Source organism: Vigna angularis, chromosome 9 (genome assembly GCF_016808095.1).
Source record: "Vigna angularis cultivar LongXiaoDou No.4 chromosome 9, ASM1680809v1, whole genome shotgun sequence".
Lineage (NCBI taxonomy): Eukaryota > Viridiplantae > Streptophyta > Magnoliopsida > Fabales > Fabaceae > Vigna > Vigna angularis.
The window spans coordinates 31,697,113-31,716,637 of NC_068978.1; the positions used below are offsets into that span (position 1 = coordinate 31,697,113).

Below are 19,525 nucleotides of genomic sequence, written 5' to 3' on the forward strand. Positions count from 1 at the left end.
CAAGGTATGCCCAAATGGGCCTCTACGACAACGTCATTGCACTCTACTTCTACATTATGGTTGTATGGCTAACCTTTATGAAAGAGCAACACTAATTAAAACGACTTATAGAATCATAGTGGATAAAATGGACTCTGAGACTATAGGTTCAAATCCTTGGGAGAGCTTTGTTGTATGCTTACTGTTTGCATGAAGATGCAACTACATGGGAGATTGCTGCAAACAAACTCTTTGATTTGGAGTCAGGCAATGAGCATAACTTTGTACTTATGGGGATTTATGGAAATTTCGATAGATTATAGGACATGGAGAAAGTTAGAATGATGATGGTTGACAGAGGATTAGATTATAAGACAATTGTATATTCTAGTCATATGATTTTTTTAGTTACCAAAAACGTTTGATGCTTGATTCCTTTAGTTTTTATTTTGTACTGAAAAATGTGAATACAATATACATTCCTTGGTGTATATAACATGAACGCGTATAACGCTTGATCAAATTTCAACCTATATTTCTCTTTGTTCCTAATGTCATATACCAGAAAACTCATTTCTTTTAAGTTGTGCAACTTCACACCACACGTAATTATTGGTTGAGTACCTTGGTGGCTAGAAAAAACGATTAAATAAATATGTTCTTCCATTTGCAGAAGTTTATTTGTCATACCTTTTTTGATTGTATTGTTTGAATTTAATAATTTGATGTAAAAGACATTTTCTTTGGAATTTTATGTTTTAGAGCAAGGAATTGAGTAAAAGACATGTTTAAATGTAAAATTGTATAAAAGTTTGTTTATCAACAAACTCCATCCAATATACTGATCCTTGCAACAACTTTCACATGCAATAACCAAGGAGAGGTAAACAATGATATTTGTTAACTATGACATTAAGATATGTGCATACTATTGAAATTGATATTTAATCAGACTCTGCACCAACATTCTTGTGATGAAAATGGAAACCCTAAATTTATGGAAAATTCGTTTTGCAGTTTATTAATTTTGTTAGTGAAAAATAAAAGCCGAAGTCTAAATTGGTACCTATGGCCTCAGTTTGAGATATTTCATGTTACCCTAAAGTCCTCTATACGTTAAATAAGTAATCCTACTAGCATTTAGGCAATTTTTTTCTTTTTTCTATGTATAGCAATAATGCCATCATTCATAAATAGTCTCTTTCTTTTCTTATGTTGTGATTTGAAGCCAAATACCTGTTGCCCTTTTTTAAAAATGTGGCTTAAGAAAACATACAAACAACGCAACACATAATTGTTGCAGTATTATGGGAACTTTGCAAACAAACATTATGTCAACGTTGTGTGTGCACTTTTGTGATCCAAGAAATTAGAATGATAAGTATACTACTAAGGTTCCTCTAAATGTCATGAGCTTATGCTCCAAGAAAAAGAATCAAAACAAAATAAACAACGAAAACAAAACTTGGAAAGAGAGACAATTGCAAGGCCAAGAAAGAAGAAATTTTGTTCATTACCCAAAACCTAAATCAATTCACTCATTCATTGTCGTTTTCCTCCCCAAACCTAATCGGAAGCACTTGCAAATGGCATCACAAACCTTGAAGACTCTATTGAGAACGAGCTCATAATCGACCTTGAAATATATGCCTCATTATTATAAATCTATTATTGCTTGCAAGCCATTTGTTCCAAATTCAAACTTCATCGCCTTATCCCAACATCCCAATTGCGTCAAAATTTTGGCATCTCATCCAAGCTTCTTGGGTTGTATGCGACGTATGGGTATGTGGACGATGTCTACGAGGTATTTGATCAAATTTCTAATAGTGACACATGTCTACATTTTCCTAGAATTCGTTCATCTCAAGGTATGCCCAAATAGGCTTCTACGGTGATGCCATTGCACTCTACTTCTAAATGGTAGAAGAGACTATTGAACCAGACTTTTTCACCTTGTTGAGAGTTCTCAAAGTTTGTGCTGGAATTATGTCTATTTGGTTTGTGTTGGATTTTCCACTTATGGTTTTGTTCTTAAAGCACTTTTCGACATGTAATTGAAGTGTGATTCGATTCTAAAGGTGCAAAAGATCTTTGACAAAATTCCTCACAAAGACTCATTTTTTGGAATTCCATGCTCAATGCTTATTTTCATCATGGCCTTCATATTGGGTCAATGAACATTTTATGCCAAATGATTTTTGAAGGGTGTGAACGTCATTCTATTAACATATCCACCATTCTTACATGGGTGTCTTGTCTATGTCTAGGTGTCCAAATTCGTGGATGAGTATTTCAATAAGGACTTAATTTGAAGTTGTCCATAACTAATTCTTTGATGGTGATGTACTCTTATCAATTTAATACTAGAGAAAGACGTTGTTTTGTGGAATTCTATAATACTTTCATATTGGGAAGCATGACTTTTTCACTTTCTTGAGAGTTCTCAAAGTTTGTGTTGAAATTGGGTATGTTTGACTAGGGAAAGAACTGTTTTGCCATTTGGTTTGCGCTGGATTTGTCATTGATGCAATTGTGCTTAATGCAATTGTTGACATGTATTTGAAGTGGAGTGACATTGTAAAGGTGCAAAAAATCTTTAATTGGATTGAAAGGTGCAAACGCAAAGAAGCCCTTGCCTTTTTGGAGCAAATAAAGGAAGTTGGTGTTGAGCTTGATAAAATAACGTTTGTTTAAATATTATCAAACATGTGCAAAAATTATAAAATAAATCCGATTATGGAAAATTATATGGTTAACCTTCATGGAAGAGGAGAACTAACAAAAGAGGCTTAGAGCATCATAGTGGATGGACTAAGCTCTGAAGCTATAGGTCTAAGTCTTTGGGGAACTTTATTGTATGTCTACTTTTTGCATGGACACACAACTATAGGTGAGATTCCTATAAATAGGCTCTTTGATTTGGAGCTAAACAACGAGTTTGACTTTATACTTCTTATGGGATTTATGAAAATGTAGGCAAATTAGAGGACATGGATAGAGTTAAAATGATGATGATTGACAAAGAATTGAATTTATAGGCAATTGTACATCCTAATTGTATGTTTGATGCTTGATTTGTTCAGTTTCCATTTTGTCCCACAACATCAGTGCATAACATGCTAACACAACTAAGTTCACACCCTTCAAAAATCATTTGGCGGTAAATGCCTACTACCCTAATCTCAAGGCCATGATGAACATAAGCAATGAGCATGAAATTCCACAAAATGGGGTATTTATGAGGCATCTTGTCAAATATCCTACATGTTTTTACAATGTCACCACATTTCGACTACATGTCAACAAGTGCATTAAGCACAAACCCTTTAGTGGCAAATCCAACACGAGCTAAATTATGATTAACTTCTTCCCCTAATCGAACAAACCTAATTTCAACTCACACTTTGAGAACTCTTTGAAAGGTGAAAAAGTCAGGTTCACCATCCTTCTACCATTTGGGCATACCCTGAAATGAGAAAATTTAATAGAAATGCAAACATGTCCCTATTGGGCATTTGATCAAATAGCTCATGGGCATTGTCCACATACCCACACGTTGCATACAACCTAAGAAGCTTGGAAGAGATTCCAAATTTTCTATGCAACGGGGATGTTGGGATAAGGCAGTTGAGTATGATATCAGGATGAATGGCTTATAAGCGATAACAATTTTCTAACAAAGAAGCGTATATTTCAAGGTTGATTTTGATGCCCTTCTCAACATAGTCTTCAAGGTTTGTGATGACTTGTTCAAGTGCTTCCAATTGTGTTTGGGGTGGAGGACAACGATGGATAAGGAGTAGGGTTGATTTGGGTTTTGGGTAATGTAACACCCTAGATTTTGGGATGTCACGGGTTTATAAAAACTTTTAAAAATTTAACTCTGATACTATTTCGAAATACAGTTTAAATAAAAACTTCTAAAACCAAATGCAACTATAAAGCATTCATAAAATTCCATTACAAAACTATTAGCATTGAAATTAAAATCCCATAGTTCTCCCATGTATCTCGCCGCTTAACTCCGCTTTAGCTACAACTGTAACAATATCTACTCCCGCACAAGTATGATCATCGTAGGTGGAAACAACAACTACAACATGCAAGGGTGAGCTAACAGAAATATGTCATATAAACATACATAAGTATTAAACATCAAATTAAAATAAGATCATCGAATAATACATATCATCATTTTCTTACACACATCTTCACATGACAACACATTAAATCATTAACATCTGCACTATCAGAATTCTAAGTCACTAGCATATAAGAACACCGTTTTTTGTCAAATTAAATTCACGCCCAGACTCACTCGATCATTCATCAACTCATACCCCTAATTTGTTTGAAACTATTCACTTTATATTGAATCACCACCAAGTTACTCATATACAACATAAGATCGAGTGTCGCCTCCCACTACTCTCTTAAAGAGCTTCACCGACAAGTACAATATTTCCCACCACTCCATTCACAAAGAACTTTACCAAGCAAGTATCAGTGTTACTCCCACCACTCTTCCATGAGCTTCATGAGAAATAAACAATATCGTACTCACACAACCAAACGAAAACTAGTATATACTAAACATTCTTAATACAATAATGAAACAATTATTAAAACAATGACAAGTCAACCAAACCATCCAAAAATAGTTAACAAAAATAAGAGATATGAAATATATAGTACACACGCCCCTTTCTAATAACTAATACCCAAACCCATTAAAATAACAAATTATATATATCCACCCTAAGTGGACTCCACATGACCTCTCTCTCCTCCCATTTCCTACCACTTCCTCACCAAACATTATTCTTACTTTTCTTTTAATTTCTTTTACCCACTCATGTGGGCCCGAGACTCCATTAATTTCTCCACTTCACTACCCAACACTTTATACCACATTTTTTTTCTAACCAGAAATTTAGTCAATTCTCAGATTAATTGTTTTTCGAAATGTTTAATTTTTTATTTATTTATTATCTATCTTTTGAACATCTAATACACGACGCCAAATTCTTACAATATGTGTATTATGGTAGAGTTGCTTTTCGTTCGTGAAAATGATGATAATAATAATACAACAATGAGAATGGCAATATTTATTATTTTTATAACCATGATATTATTTCGTTACTCAACATGTTTTTAAATAAAATTAGTAAATAAAATTGTAAAATAAATTAATAATATAATAGTCAGGCTACCTGAACAACATATGCTCAATTGTAAAATTTTAAAAATTTAAATACTTTATTAGATAATTAATTAAAAATATCAAAACTAACGAGACTTCAAACTCAATTCTGTTTGTAATTAATTTTAAATTTTAATAATTCAATAAATTTTATATAAATTAAATTTTAGGTAATATTTGTGTAAAAACTTCTTTATAATTTAAATAGTTGCACATTTTAATAAAGAAAATAAATACTTCATTAACATAAAAATAAATCATTGATTAATAAAATAATATAACATTAAATTAATAATTAAAAAAATGTAAAACTAAAACAATAATTAATTTTTTTAAAATAAATTGTATAGTGAACTTTATTATTTTCTTTGAAGAGATGTCAACAAAAAAAGAAAACTTAGGCCTTGTTCACTTGGAGGGATTTGGGGGAGAGTAATTGAAGGGATTTGAGAGGATTTGAAGATAAATTTTTTTGTTGTTTATTTAAGTGAATTTGGAGGTAAATTAGAGTGTATTTGGAAGTAATTTTTTTTAATCTGTCACGTCAATAAAATCCTATACTAATTCTCACAAATTTTACTTCCAAATACAGTGTAATTTTCCTCCAAATTCACTCAAATAAACAAGAACAAAATTTATCTTCAATTACTCTTCTCCAATCCCTTCAATTACTCTTCTCCAAATCCGTGAAGAATGCCTTAATGAAAGTATCAGTTTTATCTACGAATACGTACGATCCGAATAAAATAGTTCACCAAAAACATCCGTAGTGTGCTCTGTTATTTTTCTTTGGAGAAATGGACAAAGCTCGAAAGGTGAAGTGTGGAAGCAGAGTGTCCTCAAACACGAACAACAACGCCACAACGCATATCGGAGAAATCGGAGAAGGAAGAGGGAAGAAGCTTGAGCGCGGTGGCAACGACGTCGTTAAGCTTCCAAATGAGTTGCCATATCTCTCATCGATGACAAACACGTGATCTTCTTCTTCAACCCTTTTGCCAACACCAAAAATGAGGGGAGTGAGTTTAGTGGGACAGTGGGAATAAAAGAAAAAGAATGGTGGTGCGTTAATATAAAAGGAAGTGTAAATAGTAAAATACCTAAAAAGACTTATCCAGTTAGAACGGGCCTAAAGAAAATGGGCCTATTCAACTGTGTCTGATTTTGAACTCAAACACTGCTGCTTCACTGTCCACTTTCACATTCAGATCTTATTCCTCCTCGTAATCAAGGTATGCTGCTTTTGCTTCTCCTCTTGGTTTCTTTGAGATATGTGTTTCTTTTGTCTGAATGCGTTCTACTATGTGTATTTCTGTAATTGATTCTGGACATGCTTCTTTCTTTGATGAGGATCTGATTCAGTTAAAATTATCGTTTTACTAACCGTTTATCTCATCATTTCTATTTGTTTTGCACTTGATTTCACAAAAAAAGTCTTGCTCCTTCATCTTCTTCCAATCCCGGGCTTCTAAGGTTTACGAAAAGTTATTTGCCAATTATTTCAAGGCTTGTGCTCAAATTTTCACTGGAAGCACCATGGTTCTGGTGTTTGCATTCTTGTTTTGTAAATTGTGACTTTTTTTTTAATCTCAGGTGATCTTCTCTTTCTGCTATTATCTTAATGTGATGTCGATTGACGTAAAGAACCTTTCTTGTCACGGCTAAGCTGGTAAAAAAAGTCTGAGGATGATGAGAAAAAATAACATTCTTTTTTCGGAGTTTTCCATTCGGAATATTTATATATGGAGACCTGAACTGAAGACACTTTCTTATTGTATGACTTCATATTCCCTCTCAGACTTGTTGAGGTCGATCTTTCTTCGGTTGACTTGTTTTAAGTAAACCCGATAGTAGAAAATAGTTTCTTGATTTTCCTCACAAGTTTAACCTAGGATCAACCCTTTTACTTAGCCTGATCTTAATCCTAGAAGAGAAGGAAATAAATCCTGCATGGGAGATTAATCTCTATTTCAATGAGATTCTTTAACGTATTGGGTTATTTCACAAGATATATATAGGTCCCGTCTTACCGTGTGTGTCATTACTCTTTATCTTCTTATTAGTAAGTATTATGAACTATAAGCATGATAACAAGGTCTCCAATTATATATCTTATCAAATAACAAGATGGGTTAAAAAATGCGATTAAAACCAAGATAAATATGAATATCCTCCATAGGTGAAGTTCCTTCGCATCTAGAATTATATATATGGAAAACAAAAATGATACAAGGACCCAGGAAATATATTGTGATTATATACAAAATTGGATAAGAAAAAAAGTAGGTTTGTGTGTATTTTCGTTAAATATATTGTGATTATATATTGTGATTATGACGTGTGTATGCACAATTTATGATCCAGGAAATTATAATGATAAGCATACTAGTAAGATTCCCTCCAAATGCCATGAGCTTATGCTCCCAGAAGAAGAATAAGAACAAAAATAACAACAAAAACAAAACTTGGAAAGAGAGACGCTTGGAAGGCCAAGAAAGAAGAAATGCTCTTCGTTATCCAAAACCCAAATCAAACCCACTCCTTATCCATCATCGTCCTCCTCCCAAAACCCAATTAGAAGCACTTGAACAAGTCATCACAAACCTTGAAGACTCTATTGAGAAGGGCATCAGAATCGACACTGAAATATATGCCTCTTTATTAGAAATCTGCTATCGCTTGCAAGCCATTCGTCTTGGTATTAGACTTCATCGTCTTATCCCAACACCCCTATTGCGTAGAAATTTTGGCATCTCTTCCAAGCTTCTTAGGTTGTATGCAGCGTGTGGGTATGTGGATGATGCCCACAACCTGTTTGATCAAATGTCTAATAGGGACACATATGCATTTCCCTGGAATTCACTCATCTCAGGGTATGCCCAAATGGACCTCTACGATGATGCCATTGCACTCTACTTCCAAATGGTAGAAGAGGGTGTTGAACCTGACTTTTTCACCTTCCCGAGAGTTCTCAAAGTTTGCGCTGGGATTGGATCTGTTCGACTAGGGGAAGAAGTGCATCGCCATTTGGTTCGTGCTGGATTTGCCACTGATGGGTTTGTGCTTAATGCACTTGTTGACATGTATTCGAAGTGTGGTGACATTGTAAAGGCGCAAAAGATCTTTGACAAGATGCCTCATAAGGACCCCATTTCGTGGAATTCTTTGCTCACTGCTTATGTTCATCATGGCCTTGAGATTAGGGCAGTGAACATTTTCCGTCAAATGATTTTGGAAGGGGGTGAACCTGATTCTGTTAGCATATCCACTATTCTTACAGGTGTGTCTTTGCTTTGTCTAGGCGTCCAAATTCATGGATGGGTGATTCGACGAGGACTTGATTGGAACTTGTCCATAGCTAATTCCTTAATGGTGATGTACTCTAGTCATGGTAGGTTAGAAAAGGCATGTTGGATATTCAATCTAATGCCAGAGAGGGATGTTGTTTCGTGGAATTCTATAATATCTGCACATGGCAAACGTCGAGAAGCCCTTGTCTTTTTGGAGCAAATGGAGGAAGCTGGTGTCGAGCCTGATAAAATAACATTTGTTTCAATATTATCAACTTGTGCCCACTTAGTCTTGGTGAAGGAGGGAGAGAGAGTGTTTGCTTTAATGTGTGAAAAATATAAAATAAAACCAATTATGGAACATTATGGTTGTATGGTTAACCTTTATGGAAGAGCAGGACTAATTAAAAAAGCTTATAACATCATAGTGGATGAAATGGGCTCTGAGGCTGCTGGTTCAACTCTTTGGGGAGCTTTATTATATGCCTGTTTTTTGCATGGAGACGCAACTATAGGTGAGATTGCTGCAAACAGGCTCTTTGATTTGGAGCCAGACAACGAGCATAACTTTGTACTTCTTATGGAGATTTATGAAAATGTGGGTAGATTAGAGGATATGGAGAGAGTTAGAATGATGATGGTTGACAGAGGATTGGATTATTAGGCAGTTGGACATACTTATTGTATGTTTTTCTTTAGTCACTAGAAATGTTTGATGCTTGATTCATTCAGTTTTGATTTTGTTGCACAAAATGTGATTACAATAGACATTTTTTGATGTAGATAAAACTAAGACATGATATGCTAACAGAATTAGGTTTACACCCTTCCAAAATCATTTGGCAAAGTATGTTCACTACTCCAATCTCAAGGCCATGATGAGCATAAGTGGTGAGCATGAAATTCCACGAAATGGAGTTTCTATGAGGCTTCTTGTCAAATACTACATAGATTGGTGGTGCAGTCAAACCCCGAGCCATGCAAATAATACCATGCAACAAAGCCATTACAATGACAAACTCAAACACAAATCCTAATTCCGGGCAATTCTCATTCACTTGGCATTGGAGAGAGTAGTGATCATGAGAAGGAAAGCATGTGAGTTGGGACAGAATGGGATCACCAAGAAGCAGAAATCAGTGTTCCGTGATTGTTTGAAGCTCTACGACTACACATTGTTCCATCATTGCTGTACCCTCGAAGGCCTTCAGGAGAAGAGATAATGTTCACCCTTTGATGCGCAAACGTGGCTCAGCTCAGCAAAACATGTCAGAACGGGGCACTAGAACCCGGAGTCGAAGATTTCATGGCTCCCACTGAGAGATGCAATGTAACTGAGATTATAAGCAATGGCTTATTCGTGAACTGGGCTTTCCTGAAGTACGAAGCGGTTCATAATACAGAAGATGCAGAGGCTGATTTTCCAAACAAGTAGCTACAGTTATAACTTTTGTTTTAGGTAATCATACATTTGTTAAATTGTTCACTTAATTGATGTCAAATCATTATGTAAGTCTTATGCCATCACATCTGCGATAATCGAGGTGATAACTAAATTCTGATTTTGTGAATGCCTCAACGTTTTAATTCCACGCGTCTCTGCATATCTCGTGTTTCCGTGGTTGCAGTTACAGTGTATATGGATGGCTTGTATTCATATTTAACAGTGGAAGGTACTCCGGTGAGGTTGAAAAGTCTCATGTACGGTTTTATGGAATCGCAACACTCAGATATAGAAGTTTAGTTTATGCATGTTGATCGTGTAACTGAATTTTACTATCAATGAATCAAGGGTATTGGAAAGTATAATCACGGATGGTTAGTATTGGAACTGAGGCATTTGGGATGTTTGGACGTCCAGTTTGTCTCTATTATTCTGAAAAGCTTATTAATGGTCCAAAGTAAGTGGAAGTAATTCAGGAAAATTTCATAAAAAAATTGAAATTGTTTTAACTAATTTCATGATCGATTGTTTCCGTGATCTAGCTAGACATTGGCCCATCTTGAATCTTGAAACAAAACTGTATTTACCTAAACGACTCCGTCAATTATAGAATATGTGAATCTGAACCTTAAAACACCACATATACTTCGATAGAATATATATATATAGTTTTGCCGGAAATTGCATACTGTTATTTGGCAGAAAGGGTAGATTATGGAGATAAGCCTGATGACTATTGCCAAGTTGAGAATCTAAACTATTATGTTTTTTTATTTGTTTTTCCCGTGTTATGAACCTGAGTAAAACTGTTTGGGCTCTATTGCTTTCGTAAACTGATATAATGTATTTAATGAAATGCATCAAGTTATTAATGATGCCATGTCTTTTTACTTTTTGGGGTTTGCCTCAGGAGGTCCTGGTAGTGGAAAAGGTACGCAATGTGCAAAAATTGTTGAAACCTTTGGATATAAGCATCTGAGTGCTGGAGATCTTTTGAGGAGGGAGATGAGTTCTGATAGTAAATATGGGTGATGCTGTCGTATCCTAATTTTGTTTTTGTTTTGTTGGTGCATCTTGGGAATTTTAACATTAAGAACTCCAAAATAGCTATGATTCTGAATACAATAAATGAAGGAAATTGATTTCTGATAGGGAATATGCGTGATGTTTTATCCTAATTTTGTTTTTGTTTTTGTTTTGTTTTGTTGGTGCGTCTTTGGGATTTTTACACTAAAAACACCAAAACCGCTCAATGATTCAGAATACAATTGAGGAAGGAAAAATTGTTCCATCAGAAGTTACTGTCAAATTGATTCTAAGAGAGATGAAATCTAGTGACAACCGGAAGTTTCTTATTGATGGTTTCCCTAGAAGCGAGGAGAACCGTATAGCTTTTGAATAAATTGTAAGTATGACTTTTAGCCTTCTCTTCAATTTGAGCTGAAGGAAGTTTAGTGCCCCCTCCTTCCACCTCTTCTTTCTAATGATAAAGTGATATAATATTGAGCTATTTCTGTACCAATTCCCATATATCTATGCATTTAATTTACTACAAATTTACCTCATATTGTGTGCATGGAATATGTTTTCAACTGCAATGTCTATGGATGAACAAACTGAATAGTAATGGTAGAAAACTGTATTTGAGGGTATTAGAACAAAATAGTAATCCCGTGTCAATTCTTTTTGTGTATTCTTTTGACTAAATAAACACACTCTTCATTATGCAGATTGGAGCAGAACCTCGGTTTGTACTTTTCTTTGATTGCCCTGAAGAAGAGATGGTGACACGTGTGCTTAGCCGGAATGAGGTTCCCGTAAATCCGTGGAGATTTAACTTCAGCAGCTTATTACGTACTGCTGTCTTACGTATTTTTATCGCAGGGTCGAGTTGATGACAATATAGATACACTGAGGAATCGTCTTAAGTGTTTGAGGCTTTAAATCTTCCCGTTATTGATTATTATGCTAAGAAGGGGAAACTTTACAGGGTAACTATATTTAGTTTCGATGCTTAATTGGATCTAGGATAACTAGCCTTATTTGAAACTGGCACCTTGACAACTTACACACAAAAATTGAATGGTTTCTGTTTACCATTTTTAGAGGTCTTGTATTTACTTACCTTCGAAATGTGATACTAGTTCTTCTTAGTGGGAAATTTCACAGTATAGTCTTTCGTGGGTTTTTCTTGAATGATGATTGGCCTTGGGATGTTTGATTGTATCATTTATATAAGGATAGCATTTACGCGCAATGGAAATTATTTGAAAAAAAAAATCAGCCTCTGGTCAAAGTATTTTATGCCTGTCTTGCTTAACGCACTGTTTTTAGTTTCAATTTTACATTACCCTGCATGAATTATACCGTAATTATATGACAAAGTACTCAGCAGATCAATGCAGTGGGAACAGTGGATGAAATATTTACTTACTATTTCTGTACGTTAGTTAAATGAATGGGAAGCATTATGCTCGTACACAATTGCTTCTTTTGGTCATGCTTACTAACAGTTTTTTATTTGTAAACGGATTTTAAATTCATTTACTAGGAGGAGAACAGCCATCGGTGTATTATGTTTTATTATGTTTTGTCAAACAGGAGTTTACTTATTTTAGTTTGAACTTTTTAACTAGGAGAAATCTAAAACACCATATTTGTTGTGTAGATGTAATTTTAAATGTCATGTCCACCTTGGCTTCTCTCTGTCTGGATTGAAGTAATGTGTTTTCTTTTTTAATAACTCTAATGACTTGTACAACTCTATGCAGCTTGAGGTTAAATGAAAGTTGTTTGATTTGGCTAAGAGCACTGTCAAGTTGACTAAATTTTGGATTTAGTGAGAATCCAACATTGTTAGCCGTTGACTACAAGATCTGTTGTAATATCTTACGGCTTGTCGTTTGGGATTTGGTAGCTCTAAACTCATCCCGTGAAGTATTTCAGATTGATATGTACATGTCCACCATTCACAAGAGATGGTTCTTGTTGGCTTTTTTTATTTCCTCCTTATAATGCCTAACCCGCAATATACAACTTATGCGTTATGCCTTTCTATGCCTTCGAGAGAAAGGCATATGGCTGCTGCTAAACTATCACTTATAACATAGGAATTGCTTAGAAAGCGTAGATTATGCGATTTAGTACCGTATGTTTGTAACAATAAATTGAATTGTATATCTCACAACAAGTTTGAAATAAACGAGTTATATAAAAAAATCATCAAAATGATCTTTAAAATGTTAGTAAAATGTACAAACAGATACTAATTTACGAATGCTTAATATTTTAAAGGCTAATTATATAACTTAATTATTGTTTAAATTGATTAGGATATGGGATAGTTACTGAGTGATTAATATATATACATAGCATGTGATGCTAGCAAGTGTGCTCTAATAAATACCGAAAAAAGTGATAAAATTAATTCTTTTGGACATAGCATAATCTCTTCTAATAATTTAAGTAATGATCCTACATGATAGTGAGATGAAATTCGTTGTTATTGTTACAAGTCGTGCTTCTCAGGTCAAGAAACCTTGTCAAATTGCAGCGGTAATCATAAAATCTCACGTTATTTGTGTCTCGTGTAAATTTCATTATATTCTTATTCATGTAACCTGATCTTAATAGTAGAAGAGAAGGAACTACATCCAGCAAGAGAGATTAATCTATTTCAATGACATTCTTTAACGTATTGGGTTATTTGACAAGATATATAAAATTCTCATCTGATAGTGCATGCCATTACTCTTTATCTTCTAATTTATAAGTATTATGAACTATAAGCATGATAACAAGATGTGTTAAAGAATGCAATTAAAATCGAGATAGAGATGAATATCCTCAACTGGTAAAGTTCCTTCGTTTCCATCGAAAATGATATAATGACCCACTTTTCTCTTACATGTAGGTGAGTCAAAATTGGATAAGAAAAAAAGTAACTAAGTGTATATTTTCGTTATATATATTGTGATTATGATGTCTGCATGCACAATTTGTAATACAGGAAATTAGAATGATAAGCATACTAGTAAGGTTTTCTCTAAATGCCATGAGCTCCTAGAAGAAAAATAAAAATAAAATAGAAACGAAAAGAGAACTTGGAAAGAGACATGCTTGGAAGCTCAAGAAAGAAGAAACAATCTTTGTTACCTAAAACCCAAATCAACCCCTGATAACACTCTAAATTTACATATTTTTCTCTGTTAAAAATCATTTCTTAGATTTCTTTAGTTTTTAATTTCTTAGAATTAGGCTAGTTTTATGTTTTTCTCGTAATTCTTTAGTTTTATAAAATTCTAGTTAAAAATAGGTTTTTAAAGGTAATTTTTAGTTTTTGTTAATAATTAGAAAATTAGTGTTTTAGAAAATCTATTGACAGAAGAAATTCTTTTCTTTATTTTTGCTTAATTAGATTTTTAATTTTTGTAATTGCTTAAATATCTTAGTTTTGTTGCTTAGCCTTTTAGTCTTAATTGAATTTTTCTTTTTGTAGAAAGTAATTGGACCACTAAATTGGGCCTCAGCCTTGAATAAATTGAATTGGAACTTATGTGCACATCTTCAACGCTGCATTGGGCTAATTGCCTTTGATAGGCTACAAAAGTGTTGATTTGAATAAGAGCACTGGACATTGGGTGCTGCTGTTATGCTGGAATTGGGCCGTTGCTGGTTTAATGAAAATGCATGGATGTGGGCTTAAGTGAAACGGTGAGTTTTGGGTGCTGCAGCTGATTGGGGGTCTGAGATTTGTGAGTCATTTCGGAAAAACAAAGGAAGCCCTCGAGCATTTGAGAAAGAGAAAATCAAACCCTTTGAGAGCTAGGGCAGAGAAAGGAAGAAGAGCTCCATAGCTGGTCCGATCCTGCCCATAGAAGGAGAGCTGAACGGAGCTAACTGGCACGTGACCGAAAGGGGAAGCTCGAATCAATGAAGAGGTTGATCGGAGGGCTTAAACAAAACGATGAACATTGGCCGCTGGATCAAGAAGAAGAGTAGTGAGCAAGTTTTTCCCTTTTCCCTCTTTCGTTTTCTTTGTTTTTCTGACCCTATAAAAAGGGCTTTTCACCATGTAAATATATATAGAGAACACTTCTTCACACACTTTTTACCCTTTCAGTTTACAGTTCTTCGTTCTAGAGTTTAGGGTTTTATTCGCTTTTCTTAGAGTAGGATATTGTTCTTGATTCTGGATTTCGCTGATGAGATTCATGGAACCGTGACAATCCGTGAGCTCCTCATTCGGTGATTTCTGGTAAAGTGCTTGTAATTTTCCATTTTCATATTAATAAAGTTCAAATTCGTATTCTCGTTTGTGTTGAGATTGTTCCATGTTCTTGATTTCTTCCATTGTTATGTTTTGAGAAAATGATTTGGATTTTGTAACTCTGCAATTCTATGGTTCCTTTTGGAATTAAATGTCTCCGTAGTGAGCATTCTTCATCGAGATGTCTTCTCGAGACAGAGAAAAGTCCAATGCATAAACATTGATTCAAATTTGTGTTTCTTGAATTTGTTTGTGAATTTTAGATTGATGAATAAGCTAATGAACCTTGATTGGAAAAATGAGTGGAAAGAGTCAATTTAAAGTTCTGAAATATGAACTAGAATACCCTGGATTGGGATTCACATTATCATGATGTCTTCTTGAGAACTCTAAGCACTCTTTTATTCATATCAATGTACATTCACCTATGAAATCAATTCTATCTTTGCTTTTGATAGTGATAGTTGAAGTTCAGTTTGAGTTTTGATGTTCCAGTTGTTTACTTTGAGTATTTTAGAATTTATGATCTGTTTTACTTCTGTTTCAGCCTTTACATTCTTGTTGATATGATGCTTTTCAATCTTGAGTTTTAAGTTCTTTTCAATTTGGTTTTGTTTCTGATTTTGTTCCAGTTTTAGTAATTAGGTTTTGTTTTGGATATAAATAGGTTTAATCGCTTCATTACTTTAGCTTAGGTTTTATTTCTTTATTTTCTTCCTTCTTTTATTTTAAAACAGATTATAGTTTCGCTTTTCTTAATTTTTAATTTCTTTGTTTTCATTTTAAATGTCCCCACCTGTTTAGTAGTAGTTAGTAAGTAAATAATTAGTAAATAAATACAAGACCTTAAACTCTACATTTTAAAACTTAATTTTGTTGAGTCCTAGGATTGATATTCTGGTTACCCTATGCTATATTAGTGGGGACCAGACTTTGTTCTGATTTTAGGCGATGAAAATCAGTTTAACAACCCCACTCTTTATCCATCATCGTCCTCCTCCTCAAACCCAATTAGAAGCACTTGAACAAGTCATCACAAACCTTGAAGACTTTGTTGAGAAGGGCATCAGAATCGACCCTGAAATATATGCCTCTTCATTAGAAATCTGTTATCGCTTGCAAGTCATTCGTCTCGGTATTCGACTCCACCGCCTTATCCCAACATCCCTGGTTCGTAGAAATTTTGGCATCTCTTCTAAGCTTCTTATGTTGTATTCAGCGTGTGGGTAAGTAGACGATGCCCAAAAGTTATTTCATCAAATGTCTAATAGAGACACACCTTCATTTCCTTAGAATTCGCTCATCTTAGGGTATGCCCAAATGGGCCTCTATGATGATGTCATTGCACTTTACTTCCAAATGGTAGAAAAGGGTGTAAAACCTGACTTGCACTAGAATTGGGTTTGTTCGATTGGGAGAAGAATTGCATTGCCATGTGGTTTGTGCTGGATTTGTCACTGATGGGTTTGTGCTTCATGCACTTGTTGACATGTATTCGAAGTGCGGTGACATTGTAAAGGCGCGAAAGATCTTTGACAAGATGCCTCATAGAGACCTCATTTCCTACAATTCCATGCTCACTACTTATGTTCATCATGGCCTTGAGATTGGGGCAGTGAACATTTTTTGCCAAATGATTTTGGAAGGGTGTGAACCTAATTCTGTTAGCATATCCATCATTCTTACAAGTGTGTCTTTACTATGTCTAGGCATCCAAATTCATGGATGGGTGATTTGGCGAGGACTTGAATGGAACATGTCCATAGCTAATTTCTTGATGGTGATGTACTCAAGTCATGGTAGGTTAGAAAAGGCATGTTGGATATTCAATCTCAGAGGGATGTTGTTTTGTGGAATTTATAATATCTCCATGTTGCAAACGCTGAGAAAACCTTGCCTTTTTGGAGGAAATGGAGGAAGTTGATGTTGTGCATGATAAAATAACGTTTGTTTCGATATTATTAGCCTGTGCCCACATTGTCTTGCTGAAGGAGGGAGAGAGAGTTTTTTCTCTAATGTGCAAAATATATAAAATAAAACCAATTATGGAACATTATGGTTGTATGGTTAACCTTTATGGAAGAGCGGGACTAATTAAAAAGGCTTATAGCATCTTAGTGGATGGAATGGGCTTTGAGGCTACAGGTCCAACTCTTTGGAGAGCTTTATTGTATGCCTGTTTTTTGCATGGAGACGCAACAATAGGGGAGATTGCTACAAACAAGCTCTTTGATTTGAAGCCAAACAATGAGCATAACTTTGTACTTCTTATGGGGATGTTTGAAAATGCGGGCAAATTAGAGGACATGGAGAGAGTTAGAATGATAATGGTTGACAAAAGATTGGATTATTAGGCAGTTGTACATCCTAATCCTATGTTTTTCTTTAGTTATCGAAAACATTTGATGCTTGATTCATTTAGTTTCCATTTTGTCCGACAAAATGTGATTATAGTAGTCATTCTTTGATGTATACAACACCAACGCATAATATGCTTGATCAAATTTAAACCTGACTTTGTCTTCCTCCCTGTCAATACCCAATTTCGTCCGGATAAATAAAAAAAAATATCTAGAATCAAGAAAAAAAGGAATTTCTGTTGTTTGGTTATTTTTATTTATTACTATTATTTATTTATTATGTTTTAATTTTATCCTTTATTTTTATCTTTTGTTTTTATTTTATCGTGTTTATCTTTATTCGTTTTTTCTATTTTTATCTATGTATATTTACTTATTTGTTATCAAAGTTTTTCCTTTTTATTTTTCCTTTTCATTTGTTTTTTTAATTCAGAAAAGGAATATTTTCTTAAATGATATATATGCATTGTTAACTAAAATAAAAAATAAAAAATAACAACAAAGCAAGATTCCGGATTAGGGGATGCGTCGTGCAACATTTTTTAATGGTCTCGTCAACAAAAAAGGGACAAAGCAAGATCTCGGATCAGGGGATATGCCCGAGCCTCCAGAAAGCAGTGCAGGGTGTTTTTTCTAAATGGTCTGAGAGCAGATCAGGGAGGGGGTGAACCCATCATCTTCATCCCTTCCTTCTTCATTCTTATCTCCAACACCTCATACCAAAGCCTAACCCTCCTTCATCCATTCCCAACGACCCAAATTATACCTCACGGCCAGCCCCTATCGAAATCCCTTTCTTTTTCATTTTTCAAGTCCAACATGCCACGGCCAAACCAAATACCCATCATCTCCATCCTTATACCACCTCCAACAACATTCATCATTCAACAACGAACTTGAATTGTTAAACTGGACATTCACCAAAAACGCAACAGAAAGAAAATAACAAAATTGCATCTTCAACCCATCCCACACCCAATCAGAAAATCAAAATAGAAAGAGTAAACTGAAAAATAATTTTAACAGTTTGTTAGTGATTTTTTTTTCGATTGCAAGCTCGGTGGTGGCGTGAGCGGCGGTTAGAAGCTCCAGACGGCGGCGACGCTGCAAAAGAGACAAGTGAGTAGGTTCGAGTGGAGGAACGACGATGGAAGTATTCGCAGAACCCCACGGTGGGCGGCTTCGATGGAGAGCGGCGGACCTGGCAGGCGCGGTGGCCAAGCTCGCGCCGACCGGCGATTCACGAAGGAGAGAGCCGTTTCTCGCGCGCGGTGGTGGCTGGAAGCAGTGCTGGTGGCTGGATCGGAAGGGCAGTGACGCGGCGGCCATCTTCGTCGCGGTGGCTGGTCTGGTTCGGAGGTGGCAACCGGCAGGGTCTGTGGCAGCGATCAGCGTACGGGTGGCGTCCTGGTTGGCGGGTGGCGGAGGCGGCCGGTCTGGCGGAAGCGGCAGTGGGTGTGCGGAGGTGACGCCCCTTCATCGGAGCTCTAGGCTGGGAGAAGAGAGCCTTTCTCTCGTGTTTAGCAGAGGAAGAATGAAGGTGTGAGTGGTTTCTGAATAAAGATCTGGGCCTAGCTAATTGGGCCGCGTTTCTCTCTTGCCGCCACACGCGTTTCCATTCATACCCCTTTCATTTGGGCTTAAGCCCACTTTGTTTATACAAACGAAAATAAAAAAAAGCGGAGAGAAAAGATTGGGCCTCAACATAACGCACTTCCATTTTTATCTTCACACCAGTGACGGATACCAAGTTGAAAAAAAGAGTATTGGACCAAACAAAAGGAGCTTCAATTTTTCTTCATACCTCTGGTTTTCATCATCTCTGCACCCTTGTTGGTTTGTTTCTCTCAGCTCTTTTTTAAGCTTTTATTTCTCTATTTTCATTATTTATTGGTTATTACTCTCTTTTTTTTTACTGTATGATAACTCCACTCTTGTATATTGTATCTTATGTTTTGCCGGGTTTATTCATAA

The 19,525-nt window shown here is 35.3% G+C and overlaps 1 protein-coding gene and 4 pseudogenes across 11 annotated transcripts; all 5 read left to right on the top strand.

Annotated features, from left to right (window-relative positions):
• Positions 1-1,388: 1,388 nt before the first annotated feature.
• On the top strand, positions 1,389-2,958 carry LOC108346823 (pentatricopeptide repeat-containing protein At4g25270, chloroplastic-like; annotated as a pseudogene).
• Positions 2,959-6,371: 3,413 nt separating this feature from the next.
• LOC108347494 (pentatricopeptide repeat-containing protein At4g25270, chloroplastic) lies at positions 6,372-12,083 on the top strand. 11 transcript variants are annotated; one of them, XM_052868408.1, is made up of 4 exons: positions 6,427-9,937; positions 10,833-10,853; positions 11,184-11,327; positions 11,653-12,083. In XM_052868408.1, exon 1 carries the CDS (start codon positions 7,544-7,546, stop codon positions 9,140-9,142), a length of 1,599 nt encoding a protein of 532 aa, XP_052724368.1. In that variant the 5' UTR covers positions 6,427-7,543; the 3' UTR covers positions 9,143-9,937; positions 10,833-10,853; positions 11,184-11,327; positions 11,653-12,083. The 11 variants fall into 11 exon arrangements, with proteins under 11 accessions (XP_017442260.1, XP_052724368.1, XP_052724370.1 ...); XM_017586771.2 differs by adding an exon at positions 6,372-6,420 and having other exon boundaries at positions 7,553-11,327; XM_052868410.1 differs by having other exon boundaries at positions 6,427-11,327; positions 11,653-11,733; positions 11,807-12,083.
• On the top strand, positions 6,865-6,953 carry LOC128194169 (small nucleolar RNA Z159/U59; annotated as a pseudogene).
• LOC108346824 (probable UMP-CMP kinase 2) lies at positions 9,561-12,083 on the top strand (annotated as a pseudogene).
• Positions 12,084-13,940: 1,857 nt separating this feature from the next.
• Positions 13,941-17,545, top strand: LOC108346825 (pentatricopeptide repeat-containing protein At4g25270, chloroplastic-like; annotated as a pseudogene).
• Positions 17,546-19,525: the final 1,980 nt, after the last annotated feature.

Excerpts from the sequence above, each read along its gene's own strand:
- LOC108347494 (XM_052868404.1), top strand. The coding sequence starts at position 7,544 with ATGATCCAGGAAATTATAATGATAAGCATACTAGTAAGATTCCCTCCA.